The sequence below is a fragment of the Syzygium oleosum genome, unplaced genomic scaffold (assembly GCF_021117445.2).
Source record: "Syzygium oleosum isolate NSW1041296 unplaced genomic scaffold, Sole_v2.1 Sole_v2.21, whole genome shotgun sequence".
Taxonomy (NCBI): Eukaryota; Viridiplantae; Streptophyta; class Magnoliopsida; order Myrtales; family Myrtaceae; genus Syzygium; species Syzygium oleosum.
Window position 1 is genome coordinate 5,369,372 of NW_026607505.1, and position 20,479 is coordinate 5,389,850.

The window sequence follows — 20,479 nt, forward strand, 5'->3', positions numbered from 1 at the left end:
AAATTTGCCATTTATTAATTTATGTTAAATTGGATTAATACCACGAAAAAATTATAAACTGGTATATTTATAATTTAGCTGTGACGTATTATTTAATTCAATAATTTGAAGGTAAAATTTAATGAAAGTTGTTATAAGGTTTTGTGGTATTAGCAGTTAGATTTATTGCACCTTGGTCCGTACGGACCACGGCTGGTTAGTTCGTGTCTTTCTTCACCTACCGGCCCTCAAAGACTCGGAGCAAGCCTCAAAATACACGAATCCAAGGTTGGCGCGACTCCATGGAAGCAGCTCGGAATCGAACCTAAAGCCACCTCGCGACGACAATTCAATCTTGGGTTCTACGTTAGCCATTCGACCGCCTGGTCGTCGCCGGCTTCGCCTCGTCCGCTCTCGTGTCCGATCAGTCCCTTCGCCGCGGCGCGCAACTGTACCAGGGACGACGACGACGCGCTCAAGAATCAGCCAAAATCCTCGGGAAACTACCCAGAAGCTGCTCTCCCTCTCGCTGTCTCGTCAGGTGCCTCTCGCTCTTCAGGCTCCGACACGATCTTGGGAAGTTTCTCCCGCTGTCCCTGTTCGTCGCCCTTGTTCGGTTCTTTTTCCACCCGAAATCGATTCTTACCGTGCCTTGTGTTCTGGGGTTTCGATTGCGGGTTGCGGGTTGAGACCCTAGATTGATCTTCGTCCTCGGGAACTTTTGGGTGTTTGCAAAATCGCAGCTTGGGCTGTTCCGTTTGGTTGATTTTTCCTGTTTTTTTGGTGGGTGGGGCTGAAAGGCGAAGGAGTATGGTGGAGCCATGGCGATATAGCTTTGCCAGGAACCCTAAATTCCGCGGGGTGTTCAATGGGATTTGCGCCGCGGTCTTGTTATTCCTGTTCTATACGCAAGATGAATTCTTGAGAGGTCCCTATGTGGGGAATTCGCCTTCGGTCCTGCCTCCTAGTTGGCGCTCGAGAGGTTTTGCTGATCGGGTCGATCAGTTCACGGTAATACACAGGAGGATTGCTGAAGTTGATGCTGCCGGGTCAAATGGTACTGTGAGTGTCGACGAGTCCGATGGTGACGGTTTGACCGTGAAGGATCCTAAACTGTGTGCCGGCTTGTATGAGCACAAGGGTTATAAGAGCAAGTGTGAGTATCTGATCGCCAATCCCGAGTGTAACTCTGGTGGGTTCTTCCATTACATTTCATTCTTCTACTGTGATTGCGAGAAATTCACCGGTGTGGCGTATGCTGTGCTGGCATTGTGGCTGGCTGCTCTGTTTTATCTGTTGGGCAACACTGCAGCGGATTACTTCTGTTGTAGTTTGGAGAAGCTTTCTAGTCTTATGAAGTTGCCACCGACGGTTGCAGGGGTTACTCTGCTTCCGCTTGGTAATGGAGCTCCTGATGTGTTTGCTAGCATTGCCGCATTTGTGGGGAAAGATGCAGGGGCGGTGGGTCTCAATAGCGTGTTGGGTGGTGCTGTTTTTGTTACTTGTATTGTCGTGGGGGCTGTTTCTTTCTCTGTAGCAGAAATGAGGGTTCAGATTGATAGGAGGTGTTTCATCAGAGATATATCCTTCTTCCTCTTCACTTTGATTTGCCTTGGTATAATTTTGATTGTTGGTGAGGTCGGTGTTGGAGGTGCTATTGCATTTGTTTCCATATATGGACTTTATGCGTTCACGGTTGCTGCCAATGAGATGCTGAGGAACCAAGCCAGGAAATTAAAGCTAGATTCTGTTACGCCTTTACTTCCTGTCAGAGGAAGTATCTTCTGTCAAGGAAGTGAGGAAGATGAATCTATTTATGCCTCACTGCTTGAGTCGGACTCTGATGTTGATGTACCTCATCTGCAAAGCAAGTTGCCGCACTGGATGTGGGCTTCAAATGTTGCAATTTATTCAAATGAGGCTATCAAAGTCAATCCGGATAGCCCAAAGCAGTTGTGGGGTTGGAATGAGGATGAAACAGCCAATGGTAAATCATCCTTCAAGTGCTTGAAAGTATTTTCTCTACTGGAGATGCCACTGACACTACCAAGGCGGCTGACAATCCCTATAGTCGAGGAAGAAAGATGGTCAAAGACATATGCCGTTGCTAGTGCCTCATTAGCGCCTATTCTTTTGGCATTTTTATGGAACACCCAAGACGATGTTGGAAATCTGAGCAGAGAAATTGCATATGCTATTGGTATTTGTGTTGGGGGCGTACTTGGTGTTTTTGCATATGTATACACCAGAGCGGATCAACCACCGAGCAAGTTCTTATTTCCTTGGGTCTTTGGAGGATTCTTCATGAGTATAATCTGGTTCTACATTGTCGCAAATGAGCTTGTTGCTTTGTTGGTAGCTCTGGGTGTTATTTTTGGCATAAATCCTTCTATCCTCGGTTTGACAGTTTTGGCCTGGGGAAACTCGATGGGTGATCTGATGTCAAATGTAGCATTGGCAATGAATGGTGGAGATAGTGTGCAGATTGCTATGTCGGGTTGTTATGCTGGGCCTATGTTCAACACTCTTGCTGGTTTGGGAGTTTCAATGTTTCATGGAGCCTGGTCTAGTAGACCTGCATCATATGTAGTCCCCCGGGATAGCAGTCTATTTTACACGATGGGGTTTCTGATTAGCGGACTTCTTTGGTCACTCTTCGTCTTGCCCCGACATGACATGCGACCGAACAAGATGTTGGGGATCGGCCTTATGTCAATTTATCTGGTCTTTCTAGTTTTGAGGTTAAGCACATCTATGGGTGTGGTTTATTGAATGGTCTTAGTTGACTAACGGTCAAGGCATGAGGCATGGGAACTCCGGTCAGGGTAGTGTGTACTCAAATATGGATGCGTCCTTCTCTCCACAAACACTGCTTTGCGCCTGGTGCCTGGATGATGTAGCTCATTTTCTTGTTGCATACTGAAAAAGTTATATCAGAATGGTTGAGCTGCAAGCTGGGCCTTGCGAATGTATCTATTTGATGTACAGTACCGAATTATCTTTGTGAGAGTTCATCTCCAAATGCTAATGCCTTTTTTGTATCGATGGTTGACATAGTGTACTTGTGAGATTGGCTTGTGACCTGCTATCTGTGCTTCTGACCCCAGCGTTGTTATTTCTCATTTTCAGAAGAACAAAGAAACTGTCAATTGCAAATAAATGAATGAATAAATGACGACACAGAGAAAATATCAGATCATAGATATGTTTCATGTTTGGATCCGAATGGTTGCTTTTTGTGATTGGAGAAACTAATTTGCACATTGTTGGACCTAGATGAAGCTACATGCAGCATAAGAGTGAGAAATGTGGCTCAGTTAAATGAAATTCATTCTTTTCCATTCTGGTAATGCATATTTCCTCTCTCTTTGTTCTGGTCGGTACCACACATCTTGGACAGAAGACTGTCACAGTCAATAACGAGAGGAGATTATATTTGGGCATTACACTTTTCACTTTGATATCTTAAAGTTGAGGTCGCTAATTCGAAGCGTGCATCTTGCACCATACCGCTATGTAATTGCCGATTCGAGTAAAAATTAAAGCAGCATTTGATGGTATTCATATAACTGTATGATTTTAAGTTTTTTTTCTTTTGATTCTGTCGAATTGACGAATGAAGGCATGATCATGCTATGTATTAAGTCATCATGTTCTTTTGTGTGATGCAGACACTGATTGAGAAGACAAGAATTGCATTTTGCTTCCTCAGGCAGAGTGAGAGAGAGAAGCAATGCATGCTTGGTTTAGTTCGAACTCCAGAGCAATAACAGATGACACCACTTCACTATATTGAATCACCATCACAATTATACACGTTCTTCTTTGACCAATCTACAGCATCTACACTGCTTTTCTTCCCAAACATTAACCTTCCACAGATTCACTATTCTACCCACAAGAACGCGACTGGACTCCTGACGCGATGCTGCCGGTTCCTCCACGTGATGGACCCGCCATGAGCCGCATCCGTCTTGTTCCTCGCCACGAACATCACACTGTACCTCCGCTTCTCCCCCACCTTCCGGAACGCCAGCCTCGTCGGCCTCACCCTCACCGCGACTGTGCTTGGTGCCTCCACCGCCACCCTGTACACCGACCCGGCATCCCCCACGTTTGTTACCTCGCGTGTGTACTGCACCACCGTCTTGTTGGGCCCGAACACGACCGAGAATGACGGATAGTTGAGCTGTCCCGGGTTGGACAATTTTGTCGAGCAGGTCACGTTCGTCCGCCTCACGGCTCTCTGGACTTGCTGGACTGTGTAGTTGAGGGAGCAGACGAAGGCGATGTAGTCGTCGGCAGTAAGATCGTAGACGAGGCCTGGTGAGAGGGCCTTCCTCGGGTTGATGTGGCCCGCTCCGAGGGCGAACGGGGAGGATGTTGCTCCGTTGGCTGAGTCGGTGATGGGGTTCCAGGCATTGTCGTGGACGTAGGCGGTGGTCATGAGTGCCGATTTGATTGCGCTTGTGCTCCAATCTGGGTGGGCGGCTTTGAGCAGCGCGGCGACGCCACTGATGTGTGGGCAAGACATGGACGTACCTGAAAATGGAGCCGTTAGAAAAGATTTTGACTTCTGGAGGGTGCACACGATGTGCTTGATTGTTTGCTCGCAACAGAGGAAGGACAAAAGAAGTATGTAATATCAATGAACCTGAGATGATATTGAAGTCGACACTCCTTTTGTCAATCTCCAATTCCGTGGGGCTCACATTATGAGGCCAAGCGGCCAGGATGTTGACACCTGGGCCAATCACGTCAGGTTTCAAGATCTGCATGGACTGGTAGTATGGCCCTCTTGAGCTGAACGAAGCCACCACTGGTGTCGGCCTGACATTGAACTCTTGTGTCCCGGTAATGACCAGGGCCGTAGGGTTCCGATCAGTCTTGGCATATTCCCTGATCACATTACCTGCCTTTGCACCGATGTGAACGGCCGGTATCAGGTGGCAGTCTTCCAGCAACTCCTCGCCGTTCTCCGCCGTGTTCACCAGTATCATTCCCACTCCGCCGGCATCGCGCACCACTGCGCCCTTCTCGACCCGGGAATTTTCCCCTCTGTCGCACAGCACCACCTTCCCGTGTACCACTCTGGGGTCGAGTGAGCCCGGCATGCACAAGTGGCTTGCGTTTCCCGGATTATAAACCAGGCCAACCAGCTTGTTCCCCATTCCTGGACCACCAGACAACGATACTCCAGGGAACTGCATCTTGTTGCCAAGCAATGCATAGGCTGAAAATTTGCGGTCCAGGGTAGACGCTCCTACAGTCATGATCCATGGGGCTCCATTTGAGAGCGTGCCTAGTTGAGGACCTTCGTTTCCGGCGGAGGCAGAGACGAAAATACCCTTCTCCATCGCTGAGAATGCTCCAATAGCAATGGTGGTCTCGTAGTATGACCCGTCACCTCCACCGAGGGAGAGAGAGATCACGTTGACGCCATCCCTTATGGCCTGATCCATGGCAGCGAGTATGCCGGAGCTTGTGCAGCCCTCTTCCCAGCATACTTTATAGCTGGCCACACGGGCATGGGGAGCCATGCCCCGAGCAACGCCTCTTGCATTGCCAAGCAAGCTGGCATTAGCCACCGGGGAGCCTGCAGCGGTGCTTCACGTGTGAGTCCCGTGTCCGTCGTGGTCCCGAGGGGTTTGGACCTCTGTCATGTTACCATCTGCACAATGAATGCTTCCACATTAATATCCATATATATATATTCGTCATGTGCTAGATGCATTTTTGCCTACGATTTCTTTTAAGGTTCTTTGGTTCTCAAAGTTACCTAAAGCCTCGATATAGCCTTTGGAGAAAAAATAAGCGCCAATAAGCTTCTTGTTGCACAGAGAAGGATCGAAATCCGGTCCGCTCACGCACTCTCCCTTCCACCGGGCCGGAACCTCCGGGAACCCCGAGTCGTCAAAGCTCTTTGACTCGGGCCAAATCCCAGTGTCAAGAAGACCAATGATTACTTCATGAAATGGTTGAGCAGCCTTTTTCGAATGGTTCCCCGTGCCGGGCCACAGCCCAAATTCGTCTTCCACATTCAAGAAGTGTGGCGTCCGCGTTGTGTGGAGCTGGTACATGACGCCTTCATAGACCCCGAGCACTGCGTCCGACGACCGGAGGGCCTCTGCTTGATGCTGCTCAAGGGACGCGGCGTAGCCATTGAAGGCGTCTCTGTAGACGTAAAGGAGATTGGCAGCACCGGAGGCAAGAGATTGGAGGTTTGCGCTGTACCAATCCCAGCTGTTGTTGAATGTCCCGGGGATGCCTTGTTCTCTCATTTGAACAATGTAGGTCTTCTTGGCCATTGCGCAAGGGAAGGCGAGAAGAAAAAGAGCTAAGAACGTTAACCGGGCCGCGGAAGAAGCCATGGCTGGACAATCTCCCACTGCTCGGAAACCTGAAAGAGGAGAAATTCTTGACAACGTTGTGAGGTCCAATCTTTATAGTCAAAGATTCTTCTTGCGTTGCTATTGTTAGTGTGTACCGGTTGGTTCTCCGACCTCCGTGGTTTGCAAATTTATAGTTTCTATTTTTGGTGACGGTTAAGTTTCTAAGTCAAGTCTAGATCCAGGCAGAAATGAATCAGGTATATTTAGAGTGAGTGAATCTAAATTCCAAATATGGATTAACTTCTGTTTAACTTCTCTGGAGCAATGAAGATGGGCCATGCAGGCTTTTCAGTTCCCCAATCTCAGGTAAAAGAAGGACGAATTAGTTGAACTTTCCTGTTCCGTGGATCTAGCACATAACATATTATTATCTTGTGGCCTCTCTATGTGACCTTATCAGGTTAATACTAGATTCTGAGTACTCCTACTACTATGTGTGTGGTGCATGTATCAGTGGGTTCTTTCCAAGAGGGACTTCTATTCACTTTCTGTAATCACGACGACCACTTAACTTGTCTTCCATGCATGCAAAATGTGCCGGTATTCCGACATCAGGGTGGTCGACGGACGTGGCTTTCGCCAGGCCTAGAGACTGGTTCAAGGCCCGATTGTCGGTGCGAATAAGCTGTGCCGAAGTCGGGTTCATCAGATGAGAATTATGAACAGAGTGGGAATCTTACGTATAAACATCCAGACCTTTGAGGGAGATCACTTGCCCAAGCCTGTGATATCTAACATTGTAATTAGTTTCTTAGAAGTGTAATTAATTAACACTGTTGTCTCTCCATACTCTCTTCTTGATGAGAGAATGGTCCCAGAAGCTTCACATCCAGAGTTCATTTCCTCCGGATGTTTTACAAAACATTACTTTTACAGTCACACAAATACAAATCTCACACACTGTCCCTCACCCTTCAACTCACCAAAGTCGCTGCCAATCCCTAGTCCATCAACCACGGATTATTCACACCACGTCCTCTTCCGATCAACCTTTCCCATTTGCCCGTCCACAATGCACTGGCTGATTCAAGGCCGAAGCAGAGCATGAAGCAACCTCGAACATCGGCCAACTCCTCATTCGATTTCGGTCCATGCGTACGCAACCGGGCTCCGAACTTCATTTTGAGCGTTGCTCCAGACAATGCTACCGAAATCCGACCTAGCAGTCTGATTCGTGCCTTTCTGGGACACGAAGGTCACCGTGTAACTCCTCTTGTCCCCGACGTTTGCGAACACCAACTTTGTGGGCTTCACCGTCACCACCACAGCCGATGGCCCCATCACTGTCACGGCGTAAACTGATCCTGCAGCCCCGACATTGGTCAGTTGGCGCGTGTATCTCACGACCCTCTTGCTCCCGAACAAGACCGAGAAGGACGGATAGTTCAGCTGGCCGGGGTCTGCAAATTTACGCGAGCACGTGATGTTGGGGCGCTTGGCCACCGCTCTTACTTGGTCGATGGTGTAGTCCAACGAGCAGAGGAAGGCGACATAGTCATCTGTCGAGATATCGTACACCAGGCCAGGGGAGAGGGCTTTCTGGGGGTCGACATGTCCTGAACCGTGCGCCCAAGGGGTGGAATAAGTGCCTCCAGCGGCATCCCGGAGAGAAGAATTGGTGTTGTCATGCGTGTAGGCAGTGGTCATGAGCGCAGACTTTATCGCACTCGGGCTCCAATTTGGGTGTGCGGCCTTGAGGAGCGCCGCGAGGCCGCTAATGTGTGGGCATGACATGGACGTGCCTGTAGTGACAGATCCACATGAGAAGCTTGGATCAGATTCAGAGCAAGCAAATCATCAACCATGAACAATTAAGCGGATGAAAAGGACTGGTTCATCTGCATAATTCACTTCCCCGGTTTAATTGGCTCAAATGGTATATCTTGTCATCTTGTTTACGCATGATTATGATTAGTGTCACACTCTGCCACAGCCTAATTCAGCATTAAAGGCTATCAACAATCCGCTAACAGACACACAACACATTATGGTAACACAGGCTAATAATCTCTAAGGAAAAGCAAAAAAGGCGTCTCTGCATTTCTCGGTAGGACCTCCGTTAAAGGTGAGGCTATATAACCAGAGACCAGTGATGGCTACACCAGTCCCACTTTCTTTTTCTTCTTGTTTTGCTTTTAATCACGTGCAGAGAAAAGGCAAAAGCCACAGTTTCTTGCTAATGCTCTCCAGCTAACCCAGTCGAAAGTGGAAAAGTTCCATATCCATGCTTGTAAGAAGATATAATTGGACTTTCCACTGAAGTTGTCATTGCAGATGCCATGAAAGCCCGCATTAGTGCACATGAAGGGCTCCACAAGCAGCACTAATGCATTGGATACTAGACCTTGCTAACTTATTTGCGCGCTAACAATATATATTAATGCCCACTTTGCATGCACTAGCTACAAGGTCCACAACCTAACTAGACCAATTGATTATTGGACTTGATGGTTATTGAATCTACCCATTGCACAGATTAACAATGTAAAATTAGAATGAGAATTGTCACCACTTCACCCATGAAAAAAGACCTCTTTGACAGAAGTGTTAATCAAGTTACACACGTTTGCGCATTTGAATTTAGAAAACTACACGTTGTCTCAAAATTGTGCGCGTCGTTTGAGTTTCTATTCCTGCTAAGCATAGATTACTAGTCCTAAATATAATCGCTAGGAGTTCATGGGCAATAGATACTACACCTGACATGATGTTGAACTGGGTCTTCCTCGTATCTTTCTCCAGCCCGGTAGGCCCGATCGCCCCCGACCATGCCGCCAGTATGTTGACCCCCGGGCCGATCACGTCGGGCTTCAGTATCTGCGGCGTCACCAGATTGGGTCCTCTCGAGCTGAATGCCGCCACCACGGGCGACGGCTGCACGCCCAACACGGTCCCTCCGAAGCCAATCGTGGCCGTCGGATTCGGGTCGCTGCTTGCGTACTCCCTGATCAGATCCCCCACCTTCCTCCCTACGGTCACAGCAGGCAACAGGTGACTGTCAGCCACCAATTCCTCACCACTCGCCGCCGTATTCGCAAGTATCATCCCAACCCCACCGGCGGCACGTACGACTGCGCCCTTCTCAACGCGTGCGTTGGCTCCCCTGTCGCACAACACCACCTTCCCGCGCACCAAGTCCGGTTGAAGTGAACCAGGCAGGCACAAGTTGCCCGACCCATTGGACCCCTTGTCATAGACCAGACCGGCCGGTTCATTCCCCATTCCCGGTCCGCTGTAAAGCGACACTCCGGTGAACCGGTTCTTGTTGCCAAGAACAGCGTAAGCAGGGAAGTCTCGGTCCAGAGTGCTGGCGCCAACGGTCATGATCCACGGCGCCACATTGGCGAGCGAAGCCCGTGCCGGCCCACCGTTCCCGGCAGAGCAGGAGACGAAGATGCCTCTCTCCACGGCGGCAAACGAACCGATGGCGATGGTGTCACGATAGTACGGTCCGGACCCGCCACCGAGGGACAGCGAGAGGACGTCGACCCCGTCCAGTATGGCCCGGTCGATGCCGGCGAGGACGTCTGACCCAAAACAGCCATTGCTCCAGCAGACCTTGTAGGAGGCCACCCTGGCCCGCGTGGCCATCCCACGCGCCGTCCCGCTGGCGTAGCCGAGGAGGCTGGCGTTCGCCGCGCGCGACCCCGCCGCCGTGGTTGCGGTGTGGGTCCCGTGCCCGTCCTGGTCTCGGGGCGAGTCCGTTTCTTTCGGGTTCTTCGAGAAACTGCCACCTGCATACACAAAAAGTTGCAAAAGTGAAAACAAGATTCGATTTTGACACCGACCCATCATTTGGAATCGCATTTTAACTAAAATGTAAGGTGGTGAATTAACGAGATTTTGTAAGTACCTAAGGCCATGTGATAGCCTCTGGAGAAGGAGCGAGCCCCGATAAGCTTCTTGTTGCAGAGGCTCGGGTCGAAGTCGGGGCCCGACTCGCACCCGCCGCGCCACCGGGCGGGGACCTCGGGCATGCCCGAGTCGTCGAAGCTCCTCGACTCGGGCCACACGCCCGTGTCGAGGACTCCGACGATGACGTCGCCGGAATTGGGGTCCGGGTTCGGATCGCGGGCGCTGAGCTCGGCAGGAAGGCCGAGGAACTCGGGGGAGCGGGTGGTGTGGAGGGAGTAGCGGGTGTCCTCGTAGACGCCGAGGACGGAGGGGGAGAGGCGGAGGGAGGCGGCCTGGGAGGGGTCGAGGGCGGCGGCGAACCCCGCGTAGGCGGCGGAGTAGGAGTAGAGGAGGGCGGGGGAGGAGGAGGCGGAGGAGGAGGAGGAGAGAGAGCGGAGGTGGGAGAGGTACCAGTCTTGGTGGGTGGGGAAGTGAGATGGCTTCTCATGGCGGCTCATGTGGACGATGTAGGTCCTCCCGCCGCCGCCGCCGGAGGAGAGTGTGAGGAGGCATTGGAGAGAGAGGAGGGAGACGAGGAGGGAGAGGAGGAGGGACAGGGCCACCGTGGCCATGGCAGTTTTTCAGAGACTGAAACTTCCACAAGTTCGTGAATGGTTCAGAGCATGGCTTTTATAAGACGCCCGTGACCACTGTCGGAAGGAAGTGAGTGTGGTGTGAGAGAGGAAAAAGATGTTAGACGCACCCGATGAATGTGAGCTCAAATCACATGCATCGTTAGATGAGATGAGCACGTACGAATTTACATAATTAACGGTGGATGTGAGCTGGACTCGTGCGATCAAACATGCACCAAATGCCCCGCTCATGTTAAAGCTAGAGATGTACAGACATATCTCAAACCAAATTCAAAGTTTCGAGAAATTCTTTCGGTTTCACCTTGGGTTGATTGAAAACGTGCGCGGTGTGCCTTTGGTGTATCGTGTGTTGGTCATTTTGATCCTTATTAGAGCTAGAGATTGGATTGAACTTGTAAACATATCTCAAATCAAATTCAAAGTTCGAGACATTCTTTCGGTTTCACTTCGAATTGATTGAAAAAGGGCGCAGTGAGCCTTTGGTGTATCGCGTATTGGTCATTTTGATCCTTAATCTTTCGTATCGATTAATGAAGTATTTTTAACTCTTTAAAAAAAGTATCTGATCGAATCCTAAGCTCGCTGTAAACGAGTTTCCAATTCCATGTGTCTCCCGTGTTGCCTTTCCTTGATACAAAGTAGCCATGGACATGAGAGCCACATGGGATTTCCTGGGTACAGCAATACATTGGCAGCGAGTCCTAAGTATAGTTATGGACTACTAACGCACTAATGAGTTTTGGAGATCTTCTAGTAGTTGCAGCTCAAATCAAACCTTTCGTAGCTAACATGTAGCTAACCTTTTAATTATGCTCTTTGATGTCTTTAGTTTCCTTGCAGTTAATATGTTGAAAAGACCAATTCGAAGTTAAAATTTTTAATTTTAATATGTACGCTATCCTCATAAGAACAGGACAATCTTTCGTCATCTGATGAGTCATAACATGTGCGTCGCAATATTCCCTCGTACAAAATAACCTCTTCGTTCTATCATGTTCTTAGGCCAGGAATGTCATGACCATTTTCAATAAAAATTTCAATTGGACCGGAAGAAAGAACGATGAATAATTGGAGTTCAAGCGTTTAAGATCTCTCTTTAAATAATTGGATTATATTCCTAATCACGAGTTTAGGGACGACAAAATATCGCAAAAACTTGTCATCGAGTGCACATGTCGTACGGAAAATCTAGACACAGTCAGTACTTTTACAAATATATAACAGGCTTCATGCATTACGATGTGGATTGCTGTCAACCGTGAAGATGCATAGTGGCATTTATCAACATCTGCAAAATTCTGAACTAAAACTTCCAATGGAAACAATTCTCGGCAAGAATAATGTATGGAGTATGGACATAGCGAAAGATGAACCTACACAAATATATATCTAGGGAACATTACCTAATCGGTCCTAAACTTACTGCACGAATGCTAATTTAGTTATAGACTTTTCAGTCATGCCGATTTACCTCTAAATCTCTGCGCAAAATTTCAATATAATCATTTCAGTCATTTTTCACTGGAAAACGTTGACGTGGAGGTCCAATCATTGCCGATCGCCTTACATGACACATCGCCACATCAGTGATTTTCGGCAAATATTGGCCGGAAAGACTACATTGGAATTTCGCACAAAGGCTTATGACTGAATTAGCAAAATTGAAAAGTTAAAGATTAAATTGGCATTCATACATATAATAGGTTTAGAACTGATCGGACAATTTTCCTCGCGGGCACGGTACCCCCAATGAAAAGTCATGGTAGTGTGTTGTTATTGCAACTTGTGAACTTGGGATAAGGTAGGGTTTTGTAAGCTACTGCTATGTATGTGAGCTCCGTCTCTGTCCTTCTCTTGCGCACGCACAAGATGACACAAAGGCACAGCTGTGACACCAAATAATGTCCCGTATAATGGAGGGTCCTCCATAGAAGAGAACCCACCCTTCTTTATCCTCACAGAAGAATCCCTTCTTCTTTGTTCTTTCCTGACCAAATTAGGGTTCCATCTCGTTAGATGGATCATCAACTTCCTCACATTGATTCCAGTGCTGATGCACAATGAGCTTATTCGCAAGGACCGAGTCCGCAATGTACATCATTCATTAGTTGCGTCCGATCAGACATATGATTGAGGAATCTAAGTCTAAGTGAAACTTAGGAAATGTGAAATGTCATATGCTTGTGGTTGAATGCAATGCATGCCTCAAGTACATGTAATAAGCGCTGATCATGGTCTTTCTGATGTACACCTTTCCTCCTCCTTCTTCTTCTTCTTCATTTTCTTCATTGTTTCTCTCCCACTGTTCAGGAAATTCTATATTTCCCATTGTGCTCTCAGTGCCACTCAACCTAACCAATAATTATCTCTTGCATTTCAATTCCACCCACGTCGCATCACACCACTTTTGCTGGTTTTAATTAATCAGACATTATTTTTAATCATTTGCTCAAAGGCAGTGGGGATTGAAGTTGAGGCTTGCCCAGCCATTCAAGTTTGGTAAGCATATTGTGTGGCTCTTTTTTTTCCTCTCAAGATTACACTGAAAATGATCGTAGAAGGTAAGAAATTTATCAACACTTCAACAAAATTTAGGAGGCCTACTCTGAATGAATTAAGCGCACAAGTATCTCTTCGAATTTCAATTGACAGATGTGCTAATTGTTTACATCTATTGATTAGTTCGTAAGGGTATCGTGCGAGATGATCGAGAAAATCGTACGATAAATGTACACCTAAGAAAACTCTTGAATGATTGTCTAGAGATTTAGACTTCCACTTTAGTGCCTGCTGGTCCTTTACTTAGAAACTTTACACTTTCATTGGAAGGTGCAGTACTAGTACCGACCTTTGTTGCCGAATTATATTAGGCAAAGATTCGCTAAAGTGTAATAACGTGTGGGGTTCCTTCTCCTCTTTTTGTCAACCTAAATCGTGATGGTCATGTTGATTGAGCTAATAAAAAGCCATGCCCAAGGAGACATATGTAACCCATAGGAAATAATATTTGGGTATCTTGTTTGAAATGAGTACTCTTCTTCTTAGTTATATGTTCTTTCTTCAATGTGTTACGCAGTCAGATGATATCAAAATTGAGTAAATTTCACGTATCTAGTTATGTCAAAATACACCTATCGAAATCTGAAAGTTCCTTAAGAATCACTTTCGGCTAACCCCAAAGAAATAAACATAAAAAAACCAACGCGTGCCGCTCTAAGATTTTGATGTGTGATCTCCATTAACATCTCCATAATAACGCGTACTACTTGACGTGAAAAGGAGAGTGAAGAGAGGATCATTGAACCAAGATCTCTCGGTTGTCGCGCCCCTTAAGATCTTGACATTTATCGTGGTAAATGATGACCAATTGACGAAGATCTTCAAAGTGACGCTGGTCATAATCTCACGGGACACTCTATGTGTACATTATCGATTAGACATAAAGAAATGTAGGAAAAAGTGACAGGATGTCAAGTAATCTCTTTACTAGTAAGTCTCTAATCAGCATGCAGTTGCCGATTAGACATAAAGATCCATCAGAAATAGGGTACTCTCAATCCTTAAACTCTTCATTAACCTTGTAACTTTATTTGAGAGAGGAAGGTACCTTAATCACAATCGCCCTCGGGAAAATCCCAAATGTGCTTTCTTCTGATTTCTTCCGTCTTTGTAAGTTATCCGCTGGCTAATAATTCACAACGCTCGCGTGCACTTAACATAACCTTATGTAAAACTTAGATTATGCGCTAGTGAAAGAAGAGATGGAAAAATCTCCCTCACCCTCTTTCTTGTTCTCGCTGTCAGTCTGCTCATTGATGAACATTGCTCGATCGGTCACAGTCCAGGAGGAAAAACAGTGCAGACAAAATAATTTAGTGGTTACAAAAAAAAGAGGAAAATTGTTATTTGGCGGGTTGCATAAGAGCACATGCAAGCTTTGTCCGGCCCCATATGTGCTTTGGGAACGATTCTTTCCATCAACAAGGTAAAAGAAAAATGCACAAAGATCCGTGAAGAACTCATTGTCTTTATCAAACAGATAGTGTTAAGCCATATTTGCAGTTTAGACATCTTTATGGACATGCTCATTGGGTTTGGCGGATTAACAATGGGAATCAATTCGGGTTCAATAGAAGGGAACAGCAATCTCTGTTGTCCGGATGCAACTTCACACGATAGTATTCGATGCACATGCGTGTGAGTTGGTGGGCTGCAACTGCAATATTCTCTCTGATCCCACGTTAGGCAATCTGAACTCTTTTAACTTTGATTATTGATCGTGTCTTGCATGGGAAGATGCCAGCAAAGGAGGTGGTGTGTGTGATGATCAAGTTGGCTGTGAGCATGCGTGTAAATGTGAACATGTGTGTAATGTACGAGCGTCACATATCACGTCTTCGGTTGACATGATACATTGTTATAGATGTCATTAGCGCTATGGCTGGATAACATCATATGAGTTTGTTGATCACCGGTCCTACACATCGAATCGGGTTACATGTAACTGAAAATGACGTCCAATATGATGTATGGTCCTCCAGAGAAGAGAACCCACCATATTTATCCTAACGGAAAACTCTCTATTCTTCATTTATTTTGAGTAAATTAGGATTTCAATTGGGATATGTATCGATGGATGGATCATCAAATTTCTCAAATTGGCTCTTGTAATTATGCATACGGGCTTATTTTGATTGAAGTTTCAGCGCTCACCAGTCTCACCTCATTTGTTAAAATGTCACGTTTGTTTGGCTCTTGCACCACTACTTGTTTGATACTATGTATTTGATTCTAAGGCTGCGCATGACAACGATTCTGTGCTCGGAAACAGATTCTGGTCAGAAATGATTCTTTTTTATTCTGTGCCCGGAATTGATTCTGAGCATTTTAAGGCGTTTGTTTAACGGCCCAAAATTCCATCCCTGGAATAGAAAAAGAACAGAAATGCGTTTGTTAACGACACAAAATTTCTTTTTATTAATAATATTTTTAAATATTTTAATATTTCTTTCTTTTTTTTCTTTTCTTCCTTCTTGGCCATAGCCTGCTCGCCGGCCATGAGTGTCAATTTTTTTTATTAATAATATTTTTATTAAAAGTATTTTTTTCTTTTTTTTTTGCCATGGCCTGGTCGCCGGCCATGACCGGTAAAATATTTTTTTTATTAATAATTTTTTTATTAATATATATATTTTTTTTTTTTGCTATGGTCTGGTTGCCGACCATGGCCGGTAAAATAATTTTTATTAATAATAATTTTTATTTTTTTTGGCCATGGATCGTAAAATATATTTTTATTAAAATATTTTTATTAAAAATATATTTTTTTCTTTTTTTTGGCCATGGCCTGATTGCCGGCCATGGCCTGTAAAATATTTTTTTTTATTAAAAATATACATTTTTATTTTTTTGGGCCATGGCCTGGTCGCCGGCCATGGCCGATAAAATATTTTTTTTATTAATAATATTTTTTATTAAAATATTTTTATTTTTTTTTGCCATGGCCTGGTCGCCGGCCATGGCTCGTAAATTTTTTTTTTATTAAAATATTTTTATTAAAAATATATTCTTTTCTTTTTTTTGGCCATGACCTGATCGCCGGCCATGGCCTGTGAAATATTTTTTTATTAATAATTTTTTTTATTAAAAATATACATTTTTATTTTTTTTGGCCATGGCCGGTAAAATAATTTTTTTATTAATAATATTTTTTATTAAAATATTTTTATTTAAAATATATATTTTTTCTTTTTTTTTCCATGGCCTGGTCACCGGCCATGGCAGGTAAAATATTTTTTTATTAATAATTTTTTTTATTAATAATTTTTTTATTAAAAATTTATATTTTTCTTTTTTATGGCCATGGCCTGGTCGCTGGCCATGGCGGGTAAAATATTTTTTTATTAATAATATATTTTATTAAAATATTTTATTCTCGTCAAATCCGGCGAGGGCGGTCCTCGGGCCGGACATTAGAAGCTAAATTAAAAACCAAGAAAAGGAAGAAGAAAAAAAAATTGATTCTCAAAATTGTTCCCAGAATCAAGAAACTACTTTTTTTTTATTCTTGATTCTGCTCCAAAACTGATTCTGGGAACAATTTTTGACAAAATTGTGCCCAGAATCAAAAAATTAAACAAACGCATTTCTGTTCCCAAACTGATTCTGGGAACAAAAGAACAGAATCAAACACTGTTTGGCAAGTTGTCATGCGCAGCCTAAGTCCCACGAGAGGAGATTTTAATGTTATCATATAAGATTTGGAATTGAATTAGGACTTGATTCCAAGATCCATCCAACCGAGAAGACTTTTGTGTTAAAAAAATTATCTTGTAAAGATGGGAGTATGATATTATTGACTTCCTTTTCATATGGATAATTTGTCCAAAAAATTCGAAACTTATTATATGGCGGTTAATTAAGTCATAAACTTTAGCAAATTCAGTCATAAACTTTTTAACGATTTTTTAATGTAGTCCTCTCGGTTAATTTTAGTCGAAAATCGCTGACGTGGACCATTTTTGCAATTTTTTTTTGAAGTTTTTATAATTTTTTGTAATTTTTTGAATCTTCTTTTTTTTTTTCCACTGTTCATCTCCGGAAGGGCCGGCGACCCTCACCAGCCATTGGCCATCTCCGAGGCCCTGACGACCCCCGTTGGCCCTTTTAAGAAGATTAACAGTGAGAAAAAATTTATAAAAAAATTACAAAAACCGTGCACGTCAGTGTCAGCCGTGCCAAGTAGGACGGCAGTGTCGGCCGTGCCAAGTGGGACGGCCGGCGGCAACACTAGCGATTTTCTGCCAAAATTGGCAGAAATGACTACATTGAAATTCGGCAAAAGGTTTAGAATTAAATTAGCGAAATTAAAAAGTTTAAAACCGAATTGGGTGATGTGCAATAGATTTATGACTTTTTGGATAATTTTTTCTCCGTTCATATACTTGGATTAGTACCGATTACTCCTTTAGGAACCCTTTTTTCTTTTCGAAATGATTAAACTTTCAAGAAACGAGTTCACGATGTATATCAATCATCAATTACATCTAAATGTTGTTCTCATCTATTAGTCGAGCCTTACACGTGATGTACAAGAGTTGTGAGTATAATCTCATCAAACAAGCAACGAAGGAAAGCAACATAGGGTTCAAACTCTACAAGCAATGAAGTACATTGCCCATTGTGCTCTCAGACCCTTCCAACCTAATCATTAGAGTCACCCCTTTTAATTTATTTATCATTTCTTGCATTTCGATTCCACCCACGTCGCATCACTCCACTTTGCAATATTTAATTGGACATAAATATTTGTCATTTAAAAAAAAAAAAGAGAAATTAGGGACTTTATGTGACATTTTCAGGTTAATACCAGATTCTATTAATGCCAATTACCGTGTGTGGTGCACGTTACTGTGGCATTTAGTAAGTTCTTTCCATGTGGGACTTGCGTTTGCATTCTATAATCAGGATGACGACGACGACATAGCTTCTCTTCCATGCACGCAATATGCACCGGTATTCCGACGTCAAGGTGGTCGATGGAAGGACATTTGCCAGGCTTGTCCGGCCGAAAAGCCATGCCCTTGTCGGTCCACTAGATGAGAATTATTGAGAGAATGAGAATGCACGTATAAACATCCGGACAAGTGAGGGAGATGACTCGCCCAAGCCTGTCATATTTCACACATTTGTAATTAGCTTCTTAGTATAGTGATTGATTGACACTGTTGTTCTTGATACTGTCTTCTTGATGAGAGTATGGTCCCAGAAGCTTTACATCCAGAGTTGATTTCTTCCTGATGTTTTACAAATTCAATCTGCCACACTGCTTTACAGTCAGCACATACAAATCTCACGCTGTCCCTCACCCTTCCACTCACCAACGTCGCTGCCAATCCCGAGTCCATCATCAGCCACGGATTATTGACCACTATGTTCGCTTCTAATCGACCCTTCACTTTGCCCATTGACAATGCTGTTGCCGATGCAAGGCCGAAGCAAAGCCCGAAGCAGCTTTGAACATCGATTTGGGTCCATACATGCATAACCGGGCTCCGAACTTCATGTTGAGCATTGCTCCAGACAATGCTACTGAAATCCGAACTAGACGTAAGCCTTTCTTGGACACGAAGGTCACCGTGTACCTCCTCTTGTCCCTGACATTAGTGAACGTTATCTTTGCCGGCCTCACCGTCACCTCCACAGCTGATGGCCTCATCACCATCACCGCATAAACTTACCGTGCAGCCCCGAAGTTGGTCAGTTCGCACCTGTATCTCACAACCCTCTTGCTCCCGAACAAGACCGAGAAGGACAGATAGTTGAGCTGGCTGGGGTCCGCGACTTTACGGGAGCACTTGACGTTGGGGTGCTTGGCCACATCTCTAACTTGATCGATGGTGTAGTCTGATGAGCTGTGGAAGGTGACATAGTCATTGGTTGAGATATCATACACCAGGTCGTGGGAGGGGGCTTTCTGGGGTCACGTTTCCCCCACCGGGCTCCCATGGGGTGGAATACGTGCCTCTGGCGGCATTGAGGAGGGGGGAATTGGTGTTATCATGCGTGTAGGCAGTCGTCATGATTGCGGATTCCAATTCGGGTGTGCGGCTTTGAGGAGAGCCGCGAGGCCGCTAATGTGTGGGCATGAAATAGATGTGCCTGTAGTGATAGACCAACATGAGAAAATTGGATCAGAGCAAGCACATTATCAACCGTGAACACTTATAGGTGGATAAGGAGAACCAGTTCATCTGCATAATTCACTTCCCCCGGTTTAATTAGCTCAAATGGCAATCTTGTAATCTTGTTTTACATGTAATTATGATTAGTGTCATTCTCTGCCATTCAACCTCAAGACCTAGGTGTATCTTATCAGACGAAGGACTCAAACTGATTCAGCATCAAAGGCAACATATAATCGACTAACAGACACATGTCACATTATGGTAATACAGGGTAGTAATCTCCAAGGAAAATCGAGGAAGGCATCTCTATATTTCTCAGTAGGACCTCCATTAATGGTGAAGCTATTAAACTCCACTCATACAAGGAAAAAAAAGACATTTCAGCTATAGATCGTTGCAAGTGAATGCAGTCACCCAATGCTATGTGGAGAGTTCTTTGAATAGAACTTAGGGTCAGTTTGTTTAAAGGAAAACTGTTTCTGGCAAATTATGCTCTGACTTTCTGATATTTGGATAACGGAAAACTGATCGATGTACGAAAAATGTTTTCCATGTACTGAAAACAAGCTTAGAGTGGGGAAAACGACTTCCCCTTCTGGTAAAAAGAAAATCACTTTCCCTAAATCACCAAACGAATGAAAACTATAATGTGAGCAGAGAAATTGCATATGCTATCAGTGTTTGTGTTGGGGGCGTACTTGGTGTTTTTGCCTATGTATACACCAGAGCGGATCAACCACCAAGCAAGATCTTATTTCCTTGGGTCTTTGGAGGATTCTTTCGTGAATATAATCTGGTTTTACATCATCGCAAACGAGCTTGTTGCTTTACTGGTAGCTCTGGGCATTATTTTTGGCATAAATCCTTCTATCCTCGGTTTGACAGTTTTGGCCCGGGGAAACTTGATGGGTGATCTGATGTCATATGTGGC

The 20,479-nt window shown here is 44.9% G+C and overlaps 2 protein-coding genes and 2 pseudogenes across 2 annotated transcripts; 1 reads left to right on the forward strand and 3 right to left on the reverse strand.

The window, feature by feature from the left end:
• Positions 1–249: 249 nt before the first annotated feature.
• Positions 250–3,024, forward strand: LOC115671016 (cation/calcium exchanger 4). Its single transcript, XM_030592454.2, has one exon. The coding sequence runs from the start codon at positions 790–792 to the stop codon at positions 2,749–2,751; it is 1,962 nt and encodes a 653-aa protein (XP_030448314.1). The 5' UTR covers positions 250–789; the 3' UTR covers positions 2,752–3,024.
• A 633-nt stretch (positions 3,025–3,657) lies between these two features.
• Positions 3,658–6,350, reverse strand: LOC115671022 (subtilisin-like protease SBT1.8; annotated as a pseudogene).
• Positions 6,351–7,096: 746 nt separating this feature from the next.
• On the reverse strand, positions 7,097–10,869 carry LOC115671015 (subtilisin-like protease SBT1.8). Its single transcript, XM_030592453.2, has 3 exons — positions 10,225–10,869; positions 9,071–10,105; positions 7,097–8,113 (listed from the first exon to the last, which is right to left on the reverse strand). Exons 1-3 carry the CDS (start codon positions 10,835–10,837, stop codon positions 7,446–7,448), a joined length of 2,316 nt encoding a protein of 771 aa, XP_030448313.1. The 5' UTR covers positions 10,838–10,869; the 3' UTR covers positions 7,097–7,445.
• A 7,686-nt stretch (positions 10,870–18,555) lies between these two features.
• LOC115671123 (subtilisin-like protease SBT1.8) lies at positions 18,556–19,532 on the reverse strand (annotated as a pseudogene).
• Positions 19,533–20,479: the final 947 nt, after the last annotated feature.

What these genes read in the sequence shown, in the direction of transcription:
- LOC115671015 (XM_030592453.2), bottom strand. Translation starts at nt 10,837, where the DNA reads ATGGCCACGGTGGCCCTGTCCCTCCTCCTCTCCCTCCTCGTCTCCCTC. An exon ending in AGGCTATCACATGGCCTTAG is followed by an intron (nt 10,106 to 10,224) that starts GTACTTACAAAA and finishes TTGTGTATGCAG; the next exon opens with GTGGCAGTTTCTCGAAGAAC. An exon ending in CCAGTTCAACATCATGTCAG is followed by an intron (nt 8,114 to 9,070) that starts GTGTAGTATCTA and finishes CTGTCACTACAG; the next exon opens with GCACGTCCATGTCATGCCCA.
- LOC115671016 (XM_030592454.2), top strand. Translation starts at nt 790, where the DNA reads ATGGTGGAGCCATGGCGATATAGCTTTGCCAGGAACCCTAAATTCCGC.